Below are 22358 nucleotides of genomic sequence, written 5' to 3' on the forward strand. Positions count from 1 at the left end.
TACCAAATGGCTTAAGATTAGACTGGAACTTTCAAAGATTTTCTAGGCAGAAATCAAATTCTCTAGGCCTGCTCAGTGCTATGCTCTAAAAGCAGACAGGAGGGAAGCGTAGCAATTTCCTCTTCTAGAAATGTTGCTCCAAGTGGAGAAGGCAGCTTTGGTCATCAGTTCCCCAATTCCTAGTGACTTAATATTTCTCCACAACCCAATTCCTGCAGGAAGCAACTGCAGACCTTTTGAAGACAGTATCTACATTCGTGATACCTGTGTTTTCACAAAGCATTACTATTGATTGTTCTACCCATACCCGCCTTTGGATGTTTTTTTAATTTAAAACTATTTTTTTAATTTCAATTTTTTTTTAATTTTTTTTTTTTTCGACGTTTATTTATTTTTGGGACAGAGAGAGACAGAGCATGAACGGGGGAGGGACAGAGAGAGAGGGAGACACAGAATCGGAAACAGGCTCCAGGCTCTGAGCCATCAGCCCAGAGCCCGACGCAGGGCTTGAACTCACAGACCGCGAGATCGTGACCTGGCTGAAGTTGGACGCTTAACCGACTGCGCCACCCAGGCGCCCCAAATTTCAATTTTTTTAATGTTTATTTTTGAGAGACAGAGAGAGACAGAGCATGAGCAGGGCTGCGGTGGCCGGCGGCGGCGGGGGGCGGGGGGGAGGGAAGCAGAGAGAGGGAGATACAGAATCCGAAGCAGGCTCCAGCCCCTGAGCTGTCAGCCCAGAGCCTGATGCAGGGCTCGAACTCATGAACGGTGAGATCACAACCTGAGCCTAAACAGAGAGTTGGACCCTTAGCTGACTGAGCCACTCAGGTGCCTCTGTGCATCTTCGTAAAGCTGAAAAATATGGTTTACATTGAAATTAAATAATACACGAAGCACAAGGTAAAACAACAAAAAGAACAAAAAAGCAAAAATGAGTTTTGACCGGTAAAAAGTCTCACTCTTACCTTGAACCTGGTGCTCTTGCCAGGGGCAACCCCTGACACCGGTTTGCGTGTCCTTGTACAGGAAATCTGTGAATACGCAAGTGTATATCTATATGCCACCCCTATTTTATTTTATTTCATTTCCTTTTGCCAAAAGGCCACATGCTTTATTCACTGTTCTGAACCATGTTTTCCTCTCCATAATATATCCTGGGGGTCACTCCACATCAGTACACCGAGAGCTACCCAGTGGCCTTATATGGCTGCAGAGCATCCACTGCTGGGATGTGCCATCATTTATTTAACCAGGCTTCTAATGATGGATGTTTGCGTTGTTTCCAGTCTCCAACCACCAGCACAAGGAGCAAACCATGCTTATCTAGGGTTTCAAGGCGCTGGTGGGGTATGCCTTCCCCGGGTCCCAGGTTCCTGGTCACGACTCGGGCTGTACTCCCCACACGGGGAGAGACCAGGGAGGCTGGGAGATGTTAATGCCAGGGGTTCGGCTACACTGGGTTGTGACGGGCTTCTGCAAGACGACCCAGCACCGTTCACCATTTGAAAAACATCTTCTGTGTTCTGACAAGTTGAGAACTTGCTCCCGACAGGTTTAGCCCAAGGCTGAAGTGCCTGATAAGATTGTCAGCAACTTCTGGGCCAGTTGAGCAATCTTCCATCTCTCGGAGAGGATTAAAGGCAGGGGTCCAACTCGGCTTTCGCGGCCTGGCACCCTCCAGCCCAGTCTCGGAGTATGACACCTGCTCACGAGAACAGCTGTAATCCTCAGAAGCCTCCTGGGGTGTTCACATTCATGTCTCAGAATAATTGGGCCTGGCATTGAAGTCATAGAAAACTGGTCTGGTCAGTTCCCTGGTTAATGGGAAGTGTGTGTGTGTGTGTGTGTGTGTGTGTGCATGCGTGTCTGTGTTCACCTGCAAACAGTTTTTAAAAACTTGTGCTAGTATCATTGAGGACAACTTCTTGCAGTTTAAAAAAAAATGCTTATTTATTTTGAGAGACAGAGAGAGAGAGAGAGAGAGAGAGAATCCCAAGCAGGCTTCACACTCGACATCGGGCTCGATCTCACAACTGGCTTACAACCTGAGCCGAAATCAGGAGTTGGATGCTTCCCCAAGTAAGCCACCCTGGTGCCCCAACTTCTTCCAGTTTTTAATCCAGGAGCTTCTCTTCTAGGAACTTCTCCCAAGATGTCTTCACACGTGCCCAAAGTCAACTGCACCGGGAGAGTATCCAAAGCACTGTGTGGTGGCAGAAGCCCGAGAACAATGTCAATTGTCTCCCACGAGCGACCCAGGGCAGACTCTGCCCTGGCAGTTTGGTCCAGACTGCCTGCTGCTGCAAATCTCCAAGTTCTTCCTGGGCTCAACTCAAGTTATCGAAGAAAATGGCAATTCTCATTCACCGAGGAATGCGTTTCAGGCCCGACCTTAGTGCTGAGTGGTTTACAGCCGTGATTCCATTCGACCCACCCACGAGGTGCTGCGGTGTCCTCGTTTGGAACTGAGGACATAGTCCTAGGGAGGCTAAGTGACCAGCGCAAGTTGTCTAGTTAGCAGGTGGTGGAATCAGGACACCCCGAAGCCTCTGATCTTCTGTCACCGAGGGTCAGAAGTATCCGCACTTCACTTAAAACTTCAAGAAAGTTGGGGAGCCTGGGTGGCGCAGTCGGTTAAGCGTCCGACTTCAGCCAGGTCACGATCTCGCGGTCCGGGAGTTCGAGCCCCGCGTCAGGCTCTGGGCTGATGGCTCAGAGCCTGGAGCCTGTTTCCGATTCTGTGTCTCCCTCTCTCTCTGCCCCTCCCCCGTTCATGCTCTGTCTCTCTCTGTCCCAAAAATAAATAAACGTTGAAAAAAAATTAAAAAAAAAAAAAAAAAAAAAAACTTCAAGAAAGCTACGCTGGGGCGTCTGGGTGGCTCCGTCGGTCGAACGTCTGACTTCGGCTCAGGTCACGATCTCGCGGTTCGTGAGTTCGAGCCCCACGTTGGGCTCTGTGCTGACAGCTCGGAGCCTGGAGCCTGCTTCCCATTCTGTGTCTCCCTCTCTCTCTGCCCCTCCTCTTGCTTGCGCTCTGGCTGTCTCTCTCCTTCTCAAAAATAATCATTAAGGGGCGCCTGGGTGGCGCAGTCGGTTAAGCGTCCGACTTCAGCCAGGTCACGATCTCGCGGTCCGTGAGTTCGAGCCCCGCGTCGGGCTCTGGGCTGATGGCTCAGAGCCTGGAGCCTGTTTCCGATTCTGTGTCTCCCTCTCTCTCTGCCCCTCCCCCGTTCATGCTCTGTCTCTCTCTGTCCCAAAAATAAATAAACGTTGAAAAAAAAAAATTAAAAAAAAAAATCATTAAAAAAGCAAATTAAAAAAAAAAAGAAAGCTATATCATCTGTGCTTATGGGACAGTTTCAATTTATTCTGGCAAGATGTTTCCAAATTTATTACTTACACACGTTCACACCCTGCAGTGAGGTGTTTAATGGCCTCAGGGTCGTGAGCTGTGTGTCCATCTGGCAGGATGGGCAGCTGGTCCAAGAGGGCGGCCCCTCCCTGGCAAAGTCAGACCAGCGAGGTTTCCAGTGGTGCCCTTGTCTTGGGCTCCACTCGGGAGAGAACTGAGACGTGCATATTATTTTTTAAGTCCAGTACCCGAAGAAAGAACCTCTAATTTCCTACAAGTTTGTGAAGTGACGGCCAATTCTAATATTCTATTGTCTCCTCTTGCAAATTCAGCATCACTATGTAGAGAAAATCAAACAAAACCAACCCGGTTAGGAGACGGTGGGGCAATGGTGAGTCAAATGGGGAGAACACGTGGGATAACGTAGAGTCCTTGTCACCGTCCTTACTGCTACCGACGAACTATCCTTTGTACAAGAGGACTCTGCTGAGCCACCCCAAGAGTCCAGACCCTTTTGGTGGGGCGTCCTTCCTGTCTTTTTTCCTGAGCTCCTATGAGATACAGACAGAAGGACAGCAAGCTGACACGAGTCGCCCTGCACACACATGACTTTACTCCCTGCTTCCTTCATTGTATCACAAGCAAGTCCTCGTCGTTTCCTGGCGATTCCCTTGAAGGTTTCCAGAAGCGGGATTGCATTCCTGCAGACCCACCCACACCCCCATCCGCTGCCTCCTGAGCACAGGTTTTTGGGGGACCAGCAGAGACTTAGTGAAGACCCCAGGTCCTGGCCTGAGGTAGAGACCCCGGCCGGATACCAGGGAGGTCTCCCCCACCCCCTGCAGGGACACAGAGAGCTGTGGTTCCCTCTGCCCATCCACATTCTCTTTTTTCTACTTTCCAGGACCCAGCTTCCCTCCCCTTCTTCTGTCTGATTTGCATCAGAGTTGGAGCCAGAAGATCTGGGAGTTAGCACTTCTGGTCCTCAGCCCCTTCCAACAGTGCGACTTAAAGAAGTCATCTCACTTCTTTAAAAAAATTTTTTAATGTTTTTTATTTATTTTTGAGAGAGCGCGCGAGAGAGACAGAGTGGGCGGGGGAAGGGCAGAGAGAGAGGGAGACACAGAACCTGAAGCAGAGATTATGTCTGTCAGCACAGAGCCCGATGCGGGGCTTGATCTCACGAACCGTGAGATCATGACCCGAGCCGACGTGGGACACCCAACCGACCGGGCCACCCGGGTGCCCCAGAAGTCCTCTAACTCCTCTGTGCTCATTCCCTCCTAAAAAGACTCGCTTTGATGGTTGACCCGGAGTACCTATCTGTTCATTCCACACGCAATTTATTCAATGCTAGCTATGTGCCAGGCACAGTTCTAGCCAGAAACTTCACGGGGGTTGGATACGAACCTGCCTGAGCTGTTCCCTCAGCTCAGGGGTCTCCAGCAGGTCCACAGATCAGCTTTGGCAGAAAAGATTAGGGCTGGTACTTCCTCTGCATGGTCCAAGCCCCTATGTCAAAGACCGGAAAAGTGAGGCCCAGAGAGGCGAGGCGACTCTCCCAAGTCTTAAAGCTCGCTGTCGGTAAGACTTGAGGTTACAGCCACGCGTCCTCACTCTTTTTTTTTTTTTTTAATTTTTTTTTTCAACGTTTATTTATTTTTGGGACAGAGAGAGACAGAGCATGAACGGGGGAGGGGCAGAGAGAGAGGGAGACACAGAATCGGAAACAGGCTCCAGGCTCCGAGCCATCAGCCCAGAGCCCGACGTGGGGCTCGAACTCACGGACCGCGAGATCGTGACCTGGCTGAAGTCGGACGCTTAACCGACTGCGCCACCCAGGCGCCCCAGGCGTCCTCACTCTTAAGTGGGGTGCTCTCCCCACTTTGCCCACGGTCTTGCCAACTGGACAATGCTAACTTCTTCCGGGGTCCCATCTAGACCACATTCCAGTCTCCCTTCCACTGGCATGGGGCCAGGCCACTGATCTGGAGCCAAGAGAACGGCCACACAGAGGATGTGAAACGGCTTCCGTGCTCAGGCGTCAAGACTCCCAGGGGAGCCCCTCTGCACTCTTCTTCCTTCTGTCAGCGTGACATGGATGAGCACGGAGGACAGGACACATGCTGAAGACAGCAGAGCCAGGAAGTCAAAGGACCCTGGGTCCTCATCACTGCTTGGAGGAGATCCCCTGTTTGGGGTCTCATCTGAGCAAGAAATAGACACCTGTCGTGTGTGAGCCATCGCACACGGTTGGGTTTGCGGCTTAGTCTTACACCTGACACCGCTAGACTCGCCAATGTCAAAGTCAGCAAGAACGAACGTGACACAGTGCAACTCGACGTAGACCCGGGAGGAGCTCCCAGGGCCCATGCCTGTCCTCAAGTCTTCTTGAGCACGTCATCAAAAGTCAATATTTAAAAGGAAGTTCAAACCGTTTCTCTGACTAAAACTTAGGGTTAGTTTCACCTGGAAGGAAGGAAGGAAGGAAGGAAGGAAGGAAGGAAGGAAGGAAGGAAAGGAAGGAAGGAGGGAAGGAAGGAAGGAAGGAGAAAACGGCAGTGCGGGGAGGGACAGAGCCTGGGCTCTGAAACAAGTCTGCCCAGGTTCACGGATGGCACCCCTGCTTATTAGCTGTGAACTTGGGGGAGTTGCCTCACTTCTGTGACTCACTTTCCTCCATTTGTTCCCTGACACTTTCTGTACAAACTCTTTGACCCAGTAATTCCCTCCTCCGGGGAGTGCACCCACAGACACACTGGTCTATATTCCTAAAAAAGACAACTGCAAATATGGCAACTGAAACTCTCTATAAACACAAAAGACTGGGGGCGCCTGGGTGGCTCAGTCGGTTGAGCGTCCAACTTCGGCTCAGGTCATGATCTCACGGTCCGTGAGTTCGAGCCCCGCGTCGGGCTCTGTGCTGACAGCTCGGAGCCTGGAGCCTGCTTCGGCTTCTGGGTCTCCCTCTCTCTCTGCCCCTCCCTGACTCATGCTCTGTCTCTCTCTCTCTCTCAAAAATAAATAAACATTAAAAAAAAAATTTAAAAACAAAAGACTGGAAACAACCCAGCAGTAAGAGGCTGGTGACGCCACACGGCGTGCCCACGGCCAGGAATATTATGTGGCCGTCGAAAAGAACGGCAGCCCCCATATGTTCTGATATGGAGCAAGCAACAAGATGGGTTGCTAAGTGAGCAAACTCCAGAAGCATATGAGACACATCCCATACCACATACCATGGTTATGGTCTGGCTGTGTAAAGAAGGGACGTACGCACATTTATGAGGTTGTGCTTGCGTAGAATTGCTCAGGAACAATGCACAAGAAACCGTGGCTGCTTCTGGGCGAAAGCCCGGGGTCAGAGGTGGAAGGGGACATACTTCTTCCCACGTACCCTTTTGTACAACTGGAATTTTTGTTACCATGTACAGGTATTTCGAAGCACAGTCTTTAAACTGTTTGAGTATTAAAAGCACATACACATCCGCAGAACAAATATGAACACAACACTCCGTGTTTTGTTTTAAACATTAAAAAAATCTTTTTTCATGTTTATTTTTTGAGAGAGAGAGAGAGTGTGTGTGAGCAGGGGAGGGGCAGAGAGCAAGGAAGACACAGAACCCAAAGCAGGTTCCAGGCTCTGAGCTGTCAGCACAGAGCCCGATGGGGGGGCTCGAACTCATGAACTGCGAGATCATGACCTGAGCCGAAGCCGGACGCTTAACTGACTGAGCCCCCCAGGTTCCCCTGTATATATATGGCTTTTGGAAATGCCATATTTCCAAATGGGAGTGGGGGTTGTTAGCATGTCTCCCGTAGGAAATCGTGAGATGCAGGGCATCAGTTAGTGTGTTTATGCAGCATGTGTGGTTTTAAAGAAAACATCACTGACGGTAAATGGGAGATGCTGGCACATAAAACACTCAGAAGGGCGGCTGCCGCAGAGCAGTACGTGTTCGCTATTACAAGCAGTGGTTAGTGATTTTTAAAAATGATGTCCTGAAATACAAACCCAAGGCTACAAAGGGGTGAGGTAGGAAACCTGGCTCTCCCGGCCCGATTGTCTAGAACGTTGCCAGCTGCCTGGGAGAAGGTGACGGGCTAATTACAAGGCTGTAGGAAGTGGTTTGAAATAATTTGTGGGAGAATTTTTATCACTTAGAATGATAATTAAAGGGTATGAACTGTTCTTCATCACTCAGGTGGACAGCCTTAGCCATGGGTCTTCCCTAGCAGGGGTCCTGACCTCCCCCGCTGCCCCACCCACCTTGACCGCAATCATGAATCCTGACCAGCACACCCCACCCTCGCTCCCGTCCAAACCTGCAGGTGAGGCTTGTGTTATAAGTCAAGGGGCTCCATTCTGTTGCGTGTGTGTATGTGTGTGTGTGTGTGTGTGTGTGTGTGTGTGTGTGTTTCAGCAAAATAATCGCTTAGCTGGGGTGCTCCTAAGATTCTCGAACATCCACCAACACCGTTCAGACCCAGCTTGCTGCACTAGAGGGAGGAAAAGGCTTCTTCTTCCATAGATGTCACTGACATCTATGAGGACAGCCTGATAGTGTGGGAACCAGGGACCGGCACACGCTGGCCCGAACGTACGCCAGGACCACAGGACGAGCTCTCCAGAGGGTCACAAGGCGGGATGTCTCCAAAGCCTGAGCATTTTCTCTACTCTCCATGCCAGCAATTCTATTCCCAGAGTTTCAGTCGGACAGGATCGTCAAGGAAGTGTGCAGAGCGATATAGCCGACAAGAACTCATGCTCGGATACATCAAAATGGGACAATCCAGCTTCTATCTTACAACCTCGGCAACACAGAGACGACATCATCCGATGTCATTAGAGAATCTGCACCACGTCACTTTCGATGTCTTTTCACTGAACAGACCTATCAAAATGGACACAGGCGGTCGGTCCCCTACTGTTGGACACATTCTGGTTTTTTTAGCAGGAAAAGTGGGAAGCCGCCCAAATGTCCACCTGTGGGGGGCTGGTTAAAGCCATACGATGGATGGTCCCGGGTCTGGTTTTGGGCGCACACACGCACACGATGAGACTGTACCAAAGTGACCAATGTGCTTTGCTTACAGATTATTTTTTTTTTTCATTTTGGTTATATTTATTACCAATTTTTCTACAGTAACTATATACTACGTGAGATATTTTAATTGTTGCTTTCGACCTTCTTCTCCTACGTTGACAGCCCGGGAGAACCCCCCAGAAGAGCGTGGAGGGGGGCAGGGTTCATCCTTCACAGACAAAATGGCAGCATCTGAGATGAACCCTGAGGCTGACGGGCCAGCATCAGAGCACATCCTCCGGGTCAGCAGAGTGGCCCTCTCTGACCCTGAACCACGAAAATCTGTGGGGGTGAGGGAGACTCATCACTCCTACCAGTTACACATTCCAGACAACAGCTATCAGCTGTTCATTTGAATCCAAAGAATGACAAAGACGCAGACTCATCCGGGGTCAGCGAACACATCATTTGATGCTCACATTTCTGGTGAAACACGATGGCGGCAAGAATGGGGTCACCGAACCCAGACTCTGGTGTCTCAGCAATTCTCTCTTTTAAAAAAAAAATTTTTTTTGAAATGTTTGTTTCTGTTTCAGAGAGACGGAATGCAAGTGGGGGAGGGGCAGAGAGAGAAGGAGACAGAATCCGAAGCAGGCTCCAGGCTCCGAGCTGTCAGTGCAGAGCCCGACGCGGGGGCCTTGAACTCGTGAACCGCGAGATCATGACCTGAGCCGGAGTCGGAGGCTCAAAAAAACCGAGCCGCCCAGGAGCCCCACTCAGCAATTCTTAAAAAGCCAGTAAGTCGAGGTTTTACCACGGTTCTGATTCCAACATAACCAGTCCTTCACTCTTGGAAGTGGGGGAGCGGGGGGTTATACCACACTCACCCCAACACATCACACCAAGACATTGACTTTCCCTTTGCAGGGACACCAACTTCACGTTCACTAGGCCATCTTCATTAAGAGAGCTCAGGGATTTAAAAAACAAATCCACTGTGCCGGGCTCTCCGGCTTTTCCCATCTTCTCTGGACAGACTCCAGGAACTTCTCAAAGACCCCTACCTGTTAGGCCAACCCCAAGACGTCAGGCAAAGCGGCTGTCCTCTGAAACGGCTCCAACCTCCAAGACGCAGGCCAGTGAGGTGGCCACGCACAGCCAATTTCGGAGACCACAGGAAGATTTTGGAAAGTGAGGTGGGAAGTCCCTAGGCTTCCCTGTATTGATACCTGAACCATGAGAGCTCGCTCCGACAGTCAACAACTTCCTAGGAGAAAGCGACTATGCTGTAGGCCAAAATGGCAGCCTCTCCAGGCCAAAGGGAGAAATCAGTTAGTTAACAGAGGCCCGTTCAGGCCAGCCTGTCATCCTTGGCATTGGTAATGCCTTGATTTACACCATATTCATTACTGGGGGACTCCTGGTTATCACAGACAACCGGAAACACCTCAGACAATTCCGAGTTTCAGTACAGCTCCCAAGTGTGATGGGCACACATTTTTCTCTCACACACATTTACACGCATTTTCACCCGCGAAATCACTCTTTATTCTTAGACGGATTTTTTTTTTTTTCTTCAAAGGAAATCTTGAAAATGCAGTCTTCCGGTACATTTGTATTACAAGAGATATGCATACGGGCACAAGGCTTTAAATGTGGTCTTAAAATGGTCTAGGGAATGTACAGTAAGTAATATGTCACCTGATGCCGTTGGAGAAAGGAACCAGGAAGCTTTCCTGTAGGTTTGCAATGACGGCAGTTGCCAGAACGCCAAAGTCCACCACACCCGCTTCGTTTTATTCCTTAACTTAATTTACCCTAATCTACCTACCCGCCGAATACAAACGCCCCCTTAGGGGCACGGAAGAATAACCCAGGACCCCACTCGCCTCCCGGATAACTCTTTAGAAATCACAAAACCTGGGCTAGCCTCAGGAAAGCCTTCGAATCAAGTTCTTACACGAAGAACCCCGGTTATTTCTACGTTTCGATCTACTTCCAGAGCCCGCAGGCACAGGAGCGCGCACCCGCAGCGGGGAGGCGGCGGTCCCGGCGCACAACGGAATCAACTGGAAATTCACACACCTCTCCGGAACGTCGCCTCGCCGACCCCCTCGCGGGGTCAAAGTACAAACACTACCCCGAGGCACGAGGGGCGGGAGCTCACCGCCCCCGTGGCAAGAACGCCGGGACCCTTCTCCAGCCTGGCGCTTCCATTTTCAAATTAATTTTCCGGAACTTCGAGAGAGCTAGGGAAAGGGTGGTCCCGTGCGCTACCGGGGCCAAACCGCTGTTTTCTTGCCCCTCTTCCAGCCCCAGGTGAGAAGGTAGAGAGTGGGCCGAGAGAGGAAAGCTCCCTCCCCACGGCCAGCCCCGACGCCCCCCAAGCACTCAGGTAAAGCCCCCGATGCGCGGCAGGTTCCCGGGCCTCAGCTGGGGCGCGCGCTTTTCTCTTCCTGAGCCGTCGGCGCCGGGCTCATCCCCGCGACCGCCGGGCTCCCCGCTCGGGGACACTCCCATGTGCCGCGGCCTGCGCCCAGGGCGAGGTCGCTCGGAATCCAGGAGGGCACGGCCACTTTGCCCGACGCGGCGCGCCCAGGCGCCGGGCGGTCCCGGGGACCCCGCGCCGTCCATGCATTCCGACTGTGTCGCCCCCACCCCGGCTCAGCATCCCCCGCACCTTGCTTCCTTCTGCGCCCCCGCACCCTCCGCCGGGCGCCCGCTCCCCGGCCGCTTCCACCGCCCAGCGTCACCCGCTACCGCCGCACCGCACTCACCAGCTCCCGGGCACACGGCGCCGAGCAGCAGGACCCCCAGCAGTGCGATTGTGGCCCCGCGGGTCTGGCCGGCCATGGCTCCGGGGCGCCTCGGCCTCGGCGGGGAAAGCGGCTGTGGCCAGTGGCTCGGAGCGGCGGCCGCGGGCGCCTGAGCCTGGCACCAGCTCCTCCCCGGCTAGCTCACCTGCGGGCGGGCGGGCGGGCCCGGGCTCCGCCCTGCGCGGGGGAGCACGAGTTGGGCCGGCCTGTCCCCTCCTCTGTCTCCTCCTCCTCCCCTTCCTGCCTCAGCGCCCGCCTCTCCCTCCCAGGGTGCCGGGACTTGTTGCCACTTTCCCGCGCTAGTCTTTCCTCCCAAGGCCGAGAGTGCTCAAGTCTTTGTGCCTACAGGCTCAAAGGTCGCCTTTCGAGAAGCCGATCCGCTTTCCTTTCACTGTCCAGGCGACAGGGAGGCCCTTGTGAGCCCTGTTTTGCACGGGAATCCTATTTGTGCGTCACCCAAGCCCTGGTTTCTCGTGGGCTCGCTCCTCTCCTACCTGCTTTGGGCTCGCAAGACTTTAAAGCCGGGCCGCCGTTCCTGTTTGCAGAACTGCGAGCCTGCAGCCTCGGGCTCTTCACCTGCACAGGGTCTAATGCTCGCAGCACCCCAGTCCTCGTTGCACATGAGGCAGACTGCTGAGTTCTGCTACCTGCCCAAAGGCAGTTAGTCATCTACAGAGGCAGGATTCGACAGCACAGGAAGGGTTTTCTACAAACGGAGCTGCCTTGAAGAATGCATGAATGGGTGCATGAATGCATGAGGCTGGAAAGGGCCAAGAGGAGACAGTGTGGAGCAGTAAATGTGTGACCTGGGCATGAAGCATTCAAGCCAGTCTTTGGGCAGTAAAAGTCGATGGCGCTGGGCTCCTTGCCTCCTCCCAGCTGCCTGTGTGCGTCCTGTGTGGGGCTTCCGAGGTCCTGTAGCTTCCCCCTTCCACCCTGTAGGCTACACACCAAGTCTAGGGCCACAGAGAAAAGCAGTAGACAGTTCAGAGGCTCTCAGCTGGCAGACTAGGGGTTCACCAAAATGACTCCATGGGCTACCTGTGCCTGTGGGCTGCCGGAGGCTGGGCCAAGGTCACCCAGAACAGCTATGGAGGGCTGGGTCAGAAACCCGATTACATGCGAAAGCAGCACCCCGCTGTCTGGCCCCAACTTCTGTCTAATTCTTGGGGGGCACTGAACCTCTCCGACTGCAGCCTCTACTCTCCTTGTGGACGGGCTGAGAAGTCATCTCTTAGGAGCTTCCTGCCCTTCCTTTTCTGTGTCTTCACGGACGACAAGAGCCCATAGGAACCCTCGGGAGCCCACAGTCCACGGGGGAGGCAGAGACGTCCAGACTGAGGGCATGACCCAACCTTTCCCCTCCCTAGAAGGGCCTGGACTGTGAGCTCGTGGGGACCTCAGAGCTTATCCTCTGGTTCACTTCCCTCATCAGGCAGACAGGTGGGGAAACTGAGGCTTAGAGGGAGGGAGGAAGACGAGAAAAGTAGGGAGGCTCTTGGTTCTCCCCCACTGAATGAGTGAGGGCACTCCATCAAGAGAAAGAAATCTTGAGAAAAATCTCAGCAACCTTTTAAAATGTTTACGCTGACCCAGAGAGTGAAAGCAGATTTTGTCTGGTGTCCTGATTCTAAGCAGGGATGTATACCCCAACATCTTTTCCTAGCATCCATAGCACCATTGTTTCCCATATATAATAATGATAATAATAATAATAATAATAATAATAAATGTTGGAATGGCAGTGTGTTGAACTCAAAATATCAGAATTGCTGCTCGACAAGTTTAAGCCTAAGGAACAAGTTATGTCGTTACTGTCTTCTTTCTCTAAAGTTTGTTGAACTGTCTTCCCTGGGATAGTGACACTGACTTTCTGTAAATGATGTCAGAAATTCTCAGATGTGAAGGATCGGTGACGGTCCCAGACAGAGGCAGCGGCGGCAGCAAGGAGACAGAGATGAGGAAAGTAGGGAGGCATTTCTGTATCCTTTGCGTGACAACCTAACTACATAGTGGAAGTCAAGATGTCCTGATGTCGTGTGTTGGTTCTTGGAGCGGAAGGTGAGCAAAGCATTGTCAAGGTATGGAAATGTTTTGTCTTACAAATGTGCTGGATGGAAGGAGTCTGTTGTTATTTCTGAGCTGGAAAGAAATGCAGGCGGTTACTGTCTATTGCCAGAGAAAAATGACAGATGGAAGGGTGAGTTTTAAAATAGACTGTTCCTAGGGGCGCCTGGTGGCTGGTTAAGCGTCCAACTTCGGCTCAGGTCATGATCTCATGGTCCATGAGTTCGAGCCCCGCGTCGGGCTCTGTGCTGACCGCTCGGAGCCTGGAGCCTGTTTCAGATTCTGTGTCTCCCTCTCTCTCTGACCTTCCCCCATTCATGCTTTGTCTCTCTCTGTCTCAAAACTAAAATAAACGTTAAAAATTTTTTTAAAAAATAAAAAATAAAAAATAAATAAAATAGACTGTTCCCGGGGCGCCTGGGTGGCTCAGTTGGTTAAGCGTCCGACTCCAGCTCAGGTCATGATCTCACGGTTCATGGGTTCAAGCCCCACATGGGGCTCTGTGCTGACAGCTCAGAGCCCGGAGCCTGCTTCGGATTCTGTGTCTCCCTCTTTCTCTGCCCCTTCCCTGCAATCTGACCAGCCCAAGAGGAAAGAGCTAAAGATGGGGACATTCATCCCTATCAACAGAATAACCAGAGCACGATTATGAGGCTCCCAGTTGATAACCTCCACCAACTCAGCTTTTTAATCTCTTTTAAATATGACTAGACAATTAGGATTTCAAGACATCTGAGGAGAGCTTCTAACATGATAGACGCAGAATCAACCAGCTAGCTAAACACGAAAAAACAACTTGGAGGAAAGAGACTATATAAGGAGAAGAAAGCAAAACAAAGCAGAACAAAAACAATTACTAAATTCCTTAAAGAGATAGCAGACAACATTATGTCTATGAAACAGGAACGGGATGTTATAAAACATGAAGATTCAGGGAGCCACAAAAGAGTTCTTGGAAATTAAAAAAAAAAAAGATAGTTGATATTAACAAATAAATAGAAGGGTTGGAAGACTTCCCAGAAAGTAAAGCAAAAGGACAAAGAGAAAAAATAGAAAAGTTGAGAAATTAGAGATCCAGTATAGGAGATGCAACATCTGAATAATTTCTCAAATAATAATAATGCCCTCTCTTCTCAGAGAGAGAGCAAATGAAACAGAGAAAGCAAATGAAACAGATTCAAGAAATCCCCCCAACCTGTATGATATGAGTTTCCAGATTTAAAGACTCATGGAGTGTCCAGCACAATGGATAAAATAGGTCACATCAAGGCATAGAAACCTATGAACAAAGAAGAGTCTATAGTTTCCGGAGGCAAGAAATTGGTCTCATGCAAAGGAACAGAAATCAAAATGGGTTTGGATTTCTCAACAACAGCCCTGGAAGCTAGAAGATAGTGAAGCAATACCTTCCAAATGCTGAAGGCTTAATAACTTCCAATCAAGAATTCTATACCCAGCTACACTACCAATTGAGTATAAGGTAGAAAAGGGGCACTTTTAGATATCCAAGATCCAAGACAAGTAAAACAAACAAACAAACAAACAAATAATTCCAAACATCAAACTCCCACACTTTTTTTTTAAAGATTTTGTTATTTTGGGGGGCACCTGGGTGGCTTAGTCGGTTAAGCCTCTGACTTGGGCTCAGGTCATGATCTTGCGGTTCGTGAGTTTGAGCCCTGTGTCAGGCTCTATGCTAACAGCTCAGAGCCTGGAGTCTGCTTCAGATTCTGTGTCTCCCTCTCTCTCTGCCCCTCCCATGCTCATACTCTGTTTCTCTCTCTCTCTCAAAAATAAACATTAAAAAAATTAAAAAAAATTGTTATTTTTAAGTAATCTCTATATCCAATGTGGGGCTCCAACTCACAACCCTGAGATCAAGAGTCTCACACTTTACCAACCGAGCCAGCCAGGCATCCCCTCCCACACACCTATTGCCAGGAAAATACTGGAGGATGTGTTCCATTAAAAGAAGAAATGCAGGGGCACCTGGGTGGCTCAGTTGGCTAAGCATCTGACTTTGGCTCAGATCACGATCTTGGGGTTTGTGAGTTCAAGCCCCACATCAGGCACTGTGTTGACAGCTCAGAGCCTGGAATCTGCTTCGGATTCTGTGTCTCCCCCTCTCTCTGCCCCTCCCCTGATCATGTTCTATCTCTGTCTCTCTCAAAACTAAACATTAAAAAAAATTGTTTTAATTAAAAAGTGCATAAATCAGATGAATCAATACAGGTTTGTGGGCTGAACTTAATAACCTTAAGAAAAAAAATACAGAGTTACAAACAAAATCAGGTGTGACAAATGACCATTATTTAGAACAAAGAAAGAAATACCCACAAACTACAAACTTGAAAAAAAATGGGAACAAGATCTGGCAAAATATGGTATCTTTATTATTAACTCATCGGTACAGCTCAATATCATTTGTTTCTTCAAATGATTTTGCTTCCTTGATGTGTGTGCAATTTCTTCAGGAACTGCCAGACTTCATGACAAGATACATCAGATGAGCGGGGCACCTGGGTGGCGCAGTCGGTTAAGCGTCCGACTTCAGCCAGGTCACGATCTCGCGGTCCGTGAGTTCGAGCCCTGCGTCGGGCTCTGGGCTGATGGCTCAGAGCCTGGAGCCTGTTTCCGATTCTGTGTCTCCCTCTCTCTCTGCCCTTCCCCCGTTCATGCTCTGTCTCTCTCTGTCCCAAAAATAAATAAACGTTGAAAAAAAAAATTAAAAAAAAAAAAAAGATACATCAGATGAGCTAAGATGCCATCTTGATTTATTGGGTTGAATTCACATAGAAATACTCACTGTTCATAGAAACCCTACACTGCTGTGCCCTACGAATACAGGAATTCTTACAAATTATGTTTGTGTGACTTCTGTTAAATACAGAGAACAAAGTAGTATGGTGCACTTATTGTTGTAAGTGCTGCTGTAATCCATTTATTTCTGACCGAAAGAAAAACTTTTAGTTTTTTGATAAGATGATAAGAACTGAATATTCTGCTTAAAATTGTGGTTTTGGGAATTGGAAGAGTGTTCTGCAGAGGGGTTTCTGGCTGTGTACGTGTCAAACTTGGCTCCTCCTGCACCATCCACGTACTGCTGGTTGGGCACCGTAGGACAAGTGAGTAATAGGACACCACCTCTGACCTTACCCCTTCTGGTCACCTCACCCCTTGAGTCAGCCAAGTGGGTGGGCATATTCCTAGAAGCCCCTGCTGCATGAGAGTAAGTCATGACTTAACTGTATGGGGAAGTGACTGTGAATTAGTTACGTGCCTTTCATCAAACCCCAATTAAATGTATCTCCAATTCAACTTTTCTTTACCGAGATCCCAAAATGTCCACAGCTACTCAGCGCTGCATTGCCTAAGGGGAAGCGTGATGAAGGGGACGTGGGCGAGAACTTTTTCTGCGGTTGACATATGTGCCTTTGCAAATGGTTCAAGAAAAACATATGGCCGGGCGAGTACACACATGCCCTTGGAAGGGGCTGCACAGTGACCTTCGAGCTTTCTAAGCTCCTGTGGTATATTAGCCAATGGACACAGAAAACACAAGATCCAGCTGGCGGGAGAGGCAAGAAATTCCCAGGCAGATGTGCACGAGGCTTACGGAGCTCAACAGAGTTGAGTCTAGCCTGAGTCAGGTTGTAAAACGTATGGCCAAGGATGGTGGGGGTCCCTCTCAAGGGAATAGACGGACAGGGTGAAGTCAAATGGCGTGTTACTTTTATGGATGAGATCCTCGAATAATAATGGTGGTTGGCCACTGGGGCACCTGCGTGGCTCAGTTGGTTAAGAGTCCGACTTCGGCTCAGGTCGTGATCTCACGGTTCGTGAGTTTGAGCCCCGCGTCGGGCTCTCCGCTGTCCGCTGTCAGCACAGAGCCTGCTTCCAATCCTCTGTCTTCCTTTCTCTGCTCCACCCTCAAAAATAAATACATATTTTTAAAACCGGTGTTTGCCTGAGATGCATACCCCTCGTACGTCAGCATACCCATGCTTTCTAGATGCACCTAAGCCACATACAGCTGCACAGTGAGAGACAAGGAGCCAGCACCATGGAGTGGCACACCGGCCCGGGACACTGACCTGGATTTTTGACACGAGAGAGGAATAAAGTTCTCTTTCTTTTTCTTAAAAAATTATTTATTTATTTTTAAAATTTACATCCAGGTTAGTTAGCATATCGTGCAACAATGACTTCAGGAGTAGATTCCTTAGTGCCCCTCCCCCACTTAGCCCATCCCCCCTCCCACAACCCCTCCAGCAGCCCTCTGTTTGTTCTCCATGTTTAAGAGTCTCTTACGTTTTGTCCCCCTCCTTGTTTTTATATTACTTTTGCTTCCCTTCCCTTGTGTTCATCTGTTCTGTGTCTTAAAGTCCTCATATGAGTGAAGTCATATGATATTTGTCTTTCTCTGACTGACTAATTTCGCTTAGCATAATACCCTCCAGTTCCATCCACGTAGATGCAAACGGCAAGATTTGATTCTTTTTGATCACCGAGTAATACTCCATTGTATATGTATCCCACATCTTCTTTATCCATTCATCCATCGATGGACATGTGGGCTCTTTCCATACTTTGGCTACTGTTGATGGTGCTGCTATAAACATGGGGGTGCATGTGTCCCTTCGAAACAGCACACCTGTATCCCGTGGATAAATGCCTAGTAGTGCTATTGCGGAGTCATAGGCTAATTCTATTTTTAATTGTTTGAGGAATCTCCATACAGTTTTCCGGAGTGGCTGCGCCAGCTTGAATTCCCACCAACAATGCAAAAGGGATCCTCTTTCTCCACATCCTCGCCAACATCTCGTTGTTGCCTGAGTTGCTGATGTTAGCCATTCTGACAGGTGGGAGGTGGTATCTCACTGTGGTTTTGATTTGTATTTGCCCGATGATGAGCGATATTGAGCATTTTCTCATGTGTTGGTTGGCCATCTGGATGTCTTCTTTGGAGAAGTGTCTATTCATGTCTTTTGGCCATTTCTTCACTGCCTTATTTGTTTTTTGGGTGTTGACTTTGGTAAGTTCTTTATAGAGTTTGGATACTAACCCTTATTTCTGACATGTCGTTTGCAAATATCTTCTCCCATTCTGTCGGTTGCCTTTTAGTTTTACTGATTGTTTCCTTCGCTGTGCAGAAGCTTTTTATTTTGGTCCCAGTAGTGCATTTTTGCTTTTGTTTCCCTTGCCTCCGGAGACGTGTTGAGTAAGAAATTGCTGCGGGCAAGATCAAAGAGGTTTTTGCCTGCTTTCTCCTCGAGGATTTTGATGGCTTCCTGTCTTACATTGAGGTCTTTCATCCATTTTGAGTTTATTTTTGTGTCTGGTGTAAGAAAGTGGTCCAGGTTCATTGTTCTGCATGTCGCTGTCCAGTTTTCCCAGCACCACTTGCTGAAGAGACTGTGTTTATTCCATTGGATCTTCTTTCCTGCTTTGTGAAAGATTAGTTGGCCATACGTTTGTGGGTCCATTTCTGGGTTCTCTATTCTGTTCCATGGATCTGAGTGTCTGTTTTTGTGCCAATACCATACTGTCTTGATGATTACAACTTTGTAGTATAGCTTGAAGTCCGGGATTGTGATGCCTCCTGCTTTGGTTTTCTTTTTCAAGATTGCTTTGGCTATTCGGGGTCTTTTCTGGTTCCAGACACATTTTGGGATTGTTTGCTCTAGCTCTGTGAAGAATGCTGGTGTTATTTTGATAGGGATTGCAAACTTCTCTTCCTAAAGCTTCTGTGACTCTGGGCTTCCGGTCTCTTGTAACCGAACCTCGTCCTGAGGCAGGCATCATAGATTTTTCTGGTGCTCTGGCATGTTTAAGGGAGAGCAGACCCAAGTGATTCACTCCAAAAAGGAACCTGACCTAAATGGGTGAAGTTCAATATCCCCGCGACTGCCAGTGTGGATTCTCCAGTCGGACGGGTTCAGATATGACCCTGCCAGTTACCAGCATGTGCAAGTCTATATGTGCCTCAGTTTCCTCATCCATACACTGGGGCTAGGAGAGGGCACCCTCCTAGGGCGTTGTAAAGATTCGTGAGATAGAGCGTGTGATGCATCTAGCCCGGAGGTTGCCAGGAGAGAGGTATCTGCTTGGCGGGAGTGGAAGCCATGGAGGTGGAAGAGAATGCTCTGGAAAGAGAGGTCTGGAGACAGACATCTTCACGGTCTCATTCAAGCATGAAAGTGTCAGCTCCCCCAAGGGAGGGGGCGGTCTCGGCTTTATTGATCTGGATGTGCCTGGTGCCCAAAAGAGTGCTTGGCATCTAGTCGGCGTTCAGCAAATAGCCGGGGAGATGACCGGACTCGTCAAGCCGGCCAATGCGTGGATTGCACCGCCGGCACAGCCGGCAGAGCCTGGGGAGCTCCTGGAGACCGGGACCCTGAGAGGGTGAATGCACAGTTCATTTGAAAAAGGGGCGGGGCCCCCGGCTTCCAGAATGAGGCCACTGTGGCTCCCGCCAGGTGTCCGGCAGCCTTGTGGGATTGACCAGTGTCTGGTGAGCCAGGACTTTATCTGCTCTGAACACAGGGTGGGAGGAACATCCGTCTGAATCAGGCAGGCCGTTTCTCTGAGACTTTGCTTTCCAGGCCACGAAGCAAGTTCACAAAAGTGGAGATTCTTTCGGGGCACCAATGGCCCTTAGTGTCACTGCGATACCAACTACTGTTTCCGGGGAGAAAACCGTCCAGGCCCAGTTTGGGGCAGAAGACCCTTTGTGAGCCTTGAAACAGAGGAGCTCGCTGTGGTCTTGGGATGAGATGGGTGGTTGGGGTTAGGGTTGGGGTTGGGGGGGTGGGGGTGGGGCATGACTTAGCCGGCCAAGTAATTTGCCTCAGGGTAACCACGTGGTACAATTGCAGTCCTGGGATGAGTAAGACAAAGAAGGAAGATCTTGCCGGAGCAGGTCGGCTGCTGGGGACCGACGGGGGGGCTGGGTGATCTCGGGTCTGCGTGACTCAGGCACCGGCCAGCTCTTCGATGGTCACCCCAGAGTTCCCCGAAGCCCAGGGATACATGATTCTGTCACCTCCCCAGCCAAGCCGCCTAGAAGGTCGAGGTAAACGACAGGTGGCAAAAAGAGAGGAAGGTGGACCGGAGACGCTGCTCTCTTCTCCGCCCTTCTCAAAGCTTGTGAAAGTGGGTCCCTGTAAGTCACTTGCCCTGCAGGGCGAAGAAAGGCACCCTGCCCTTCCTCGGAGAGCACCGCCCTCGGATATGACCCATACCCACGTCGAGCCCGTGCCTGCCGGCCTTGCTTCTTTCTTTTCTACGTTTCCGCTTGGAGTTTCAGAAGGGAAGGGCCTCTCTAATGCTTTCAGGAATCTTCTTGCCCTTGGAAGGGGAATTGAGTCATGTACTCATTGAGCTGGAGCCCTTGGAGCACATCTGGTTGTCCCCTCCCGCTGGATAGAGTCTCAAGAGAGGGGATGTGACACAAGTCAAGTCACCCAGCAAGTGACCTTCAGAGCAGAAGCCAGATGTCTACCCAGGAGCACATGAGTCCTGCCCTCTGTCCCATCAGCATGCTGTCACCTGCCCCTGACCCTCAGCCTTTTGCCTCGGCTTCCACCCCCACTACTCTGCAGCCGCTTTTCTCCCCAGAAGGGCCAAAGCCCCTCCTCTTGGCGCTCCCAGGTCTGAGGACAGGGAGATGGCTTTAGAAGGAGGTGGGGGTGGGGAAGGGTTGTGGGCTGAGGCTCTGAGGGTCCCGCTGTCTCATCCAGGACCTCCCAGGGAGGTCACACGATGTCTCCAGGCTTCTCTGCCATAAAGTTACCATCTTTCCCCTTTCCCTGCTCCGTTCCTTGAAAGCAAATCACTAAGTCCACGATATGTCTTTTAAAGTCTTGGTATGTCATGATATGTCTTTTAAGTCAACAGGTCCCCCCATCGTTCTTGGTTTTTTTCTCAAAAGTTATTTCTGAAGAAACCCAGTCTTTGTCCAGTGGTATTTCTCGGGTCGTAACATGTTCCTTTGCTTTTGATAGTTGCTGTAAATGGATATTTGGATCGAGGGGCCCGATCCGATTCACGGCTGGTTTTGTCAGCAGGACCGCCTCACAGGTGGGGATGGGGACTTCGGTCAGGAGGTACCGGTTGTCTCCTTTTTGTGACGTGAGAGGCTGTTGGCGCCCAGTGTGTTACCTCCGTTCTAACGCCTCCTGATTCTCAGGACTTCCCTTATCAAGGCAAAGGTATTTCCTAAACGAAGACAGCTCACTTTCCACCCCCATCACACATAGTAGATTCCAGCAAATCAAAGACGCCCCCCGTGGCTATGGCACCTTGCTTCTTACCACTTGGAACTTCTCCACTGTCAGTACGATACCAGGGTCGAGTGAGCGTTTTTCTTTTTCACTAACCCAGAGGATTATTGTTTCCTCCGTTGACTTGCATTTGCAGGGACTTCAGTCAAAGTCGGCGGGACGCCTCTGACGGCTGCATGTCGAATGTGCTTAACACTCCCCAGGTCTTTGTGGCATTCTGCTCTCCATTTGCACACTTCTTTTATTTATTTATTTATTTATTTATTTATTATTTTAAACAATATTTTTTAGGTGTATTAATTTATTTGGAGAGAGCGGGCCCGTGCGAGTGAGCGAGTGGGGGAGGGGCAGAGAGAGAGAGAAGGAGAGAGAGAATCCCAAGCAGGCTTTGCCGGTGCAGGTGCCGAGCCCGTCCGTTTGCACACTTCTTGGTGACAACACAGGCTAATCTAATTCTGTTTCTTCTGGGTACATTTCGTAAGACCCACAGCACTTGGTTGTAGCTTTGCAAGAACCTGGGGAATCGTAAGGGCAAGTATTTGCTACTCCACTGTTTAATTTGTGCCCCACTGTCCTATTTCCATGCTTTTCTGTGCCTACACCAGCTTTTTGTGTCCATACTGAATCATGTTGCTATCTTTTGGATGTTATTAAAAAAATTTTTTTAATATTTTTTTTTGAGAGAGAGAGAGAGAGAGAGCAAGCAGGGGAGGGGCAGAGAGAAAGGGAGACACAGAATCCGAAGCAGGCTCCAGGCTCTGAGCCGTCGGCACAGAGCCTGACGTGGGGCTCGAACTCACAAACCGCG

General features: G+C 50.0%; 1 protein-coding gene across 1 annotated transcript in view; it reads right to left on the bottom strand.

Annotated features, from left to right (window-relative positions):
* Nucleotides 1-11412, bottom strand: part of CDCP1 (CUB domain containing protein 1) — a 58077-nt gene extending 46665 nt beyond the window's left edge. The window contains exon 1 of the mRNA XM_045492601.1: nt 11160-11412. Coding sequence (XP_045348557.1) covers nt 11160-11235 — 76 coding nt within the window. The 5' untranslated portion in view covers nt 11236-11412. The remainder of the gene's footprint in view (nt 1-11159) is intronic.
* Nucleotides 11413-22358: the final 10946 nt, after the last annotated feature.

The sequence above is a fragment of the Leopardus geoffroyi genome, chromosome A2 (assembly GCF_018350155.1).
Source record: "Leopardus geoffroyi isolate Oge1 chromosome A2, O.geoffroyi_Oge1_pat1.0, whole genome shotgun sequence".
In the NCBI taxonomy this organism is placed as follows: Eukaryota; Metazoa; Chordata; class Mammalia; order Carnivora; family Felidae; genus Leopardus; species Leopardus geoffroyi.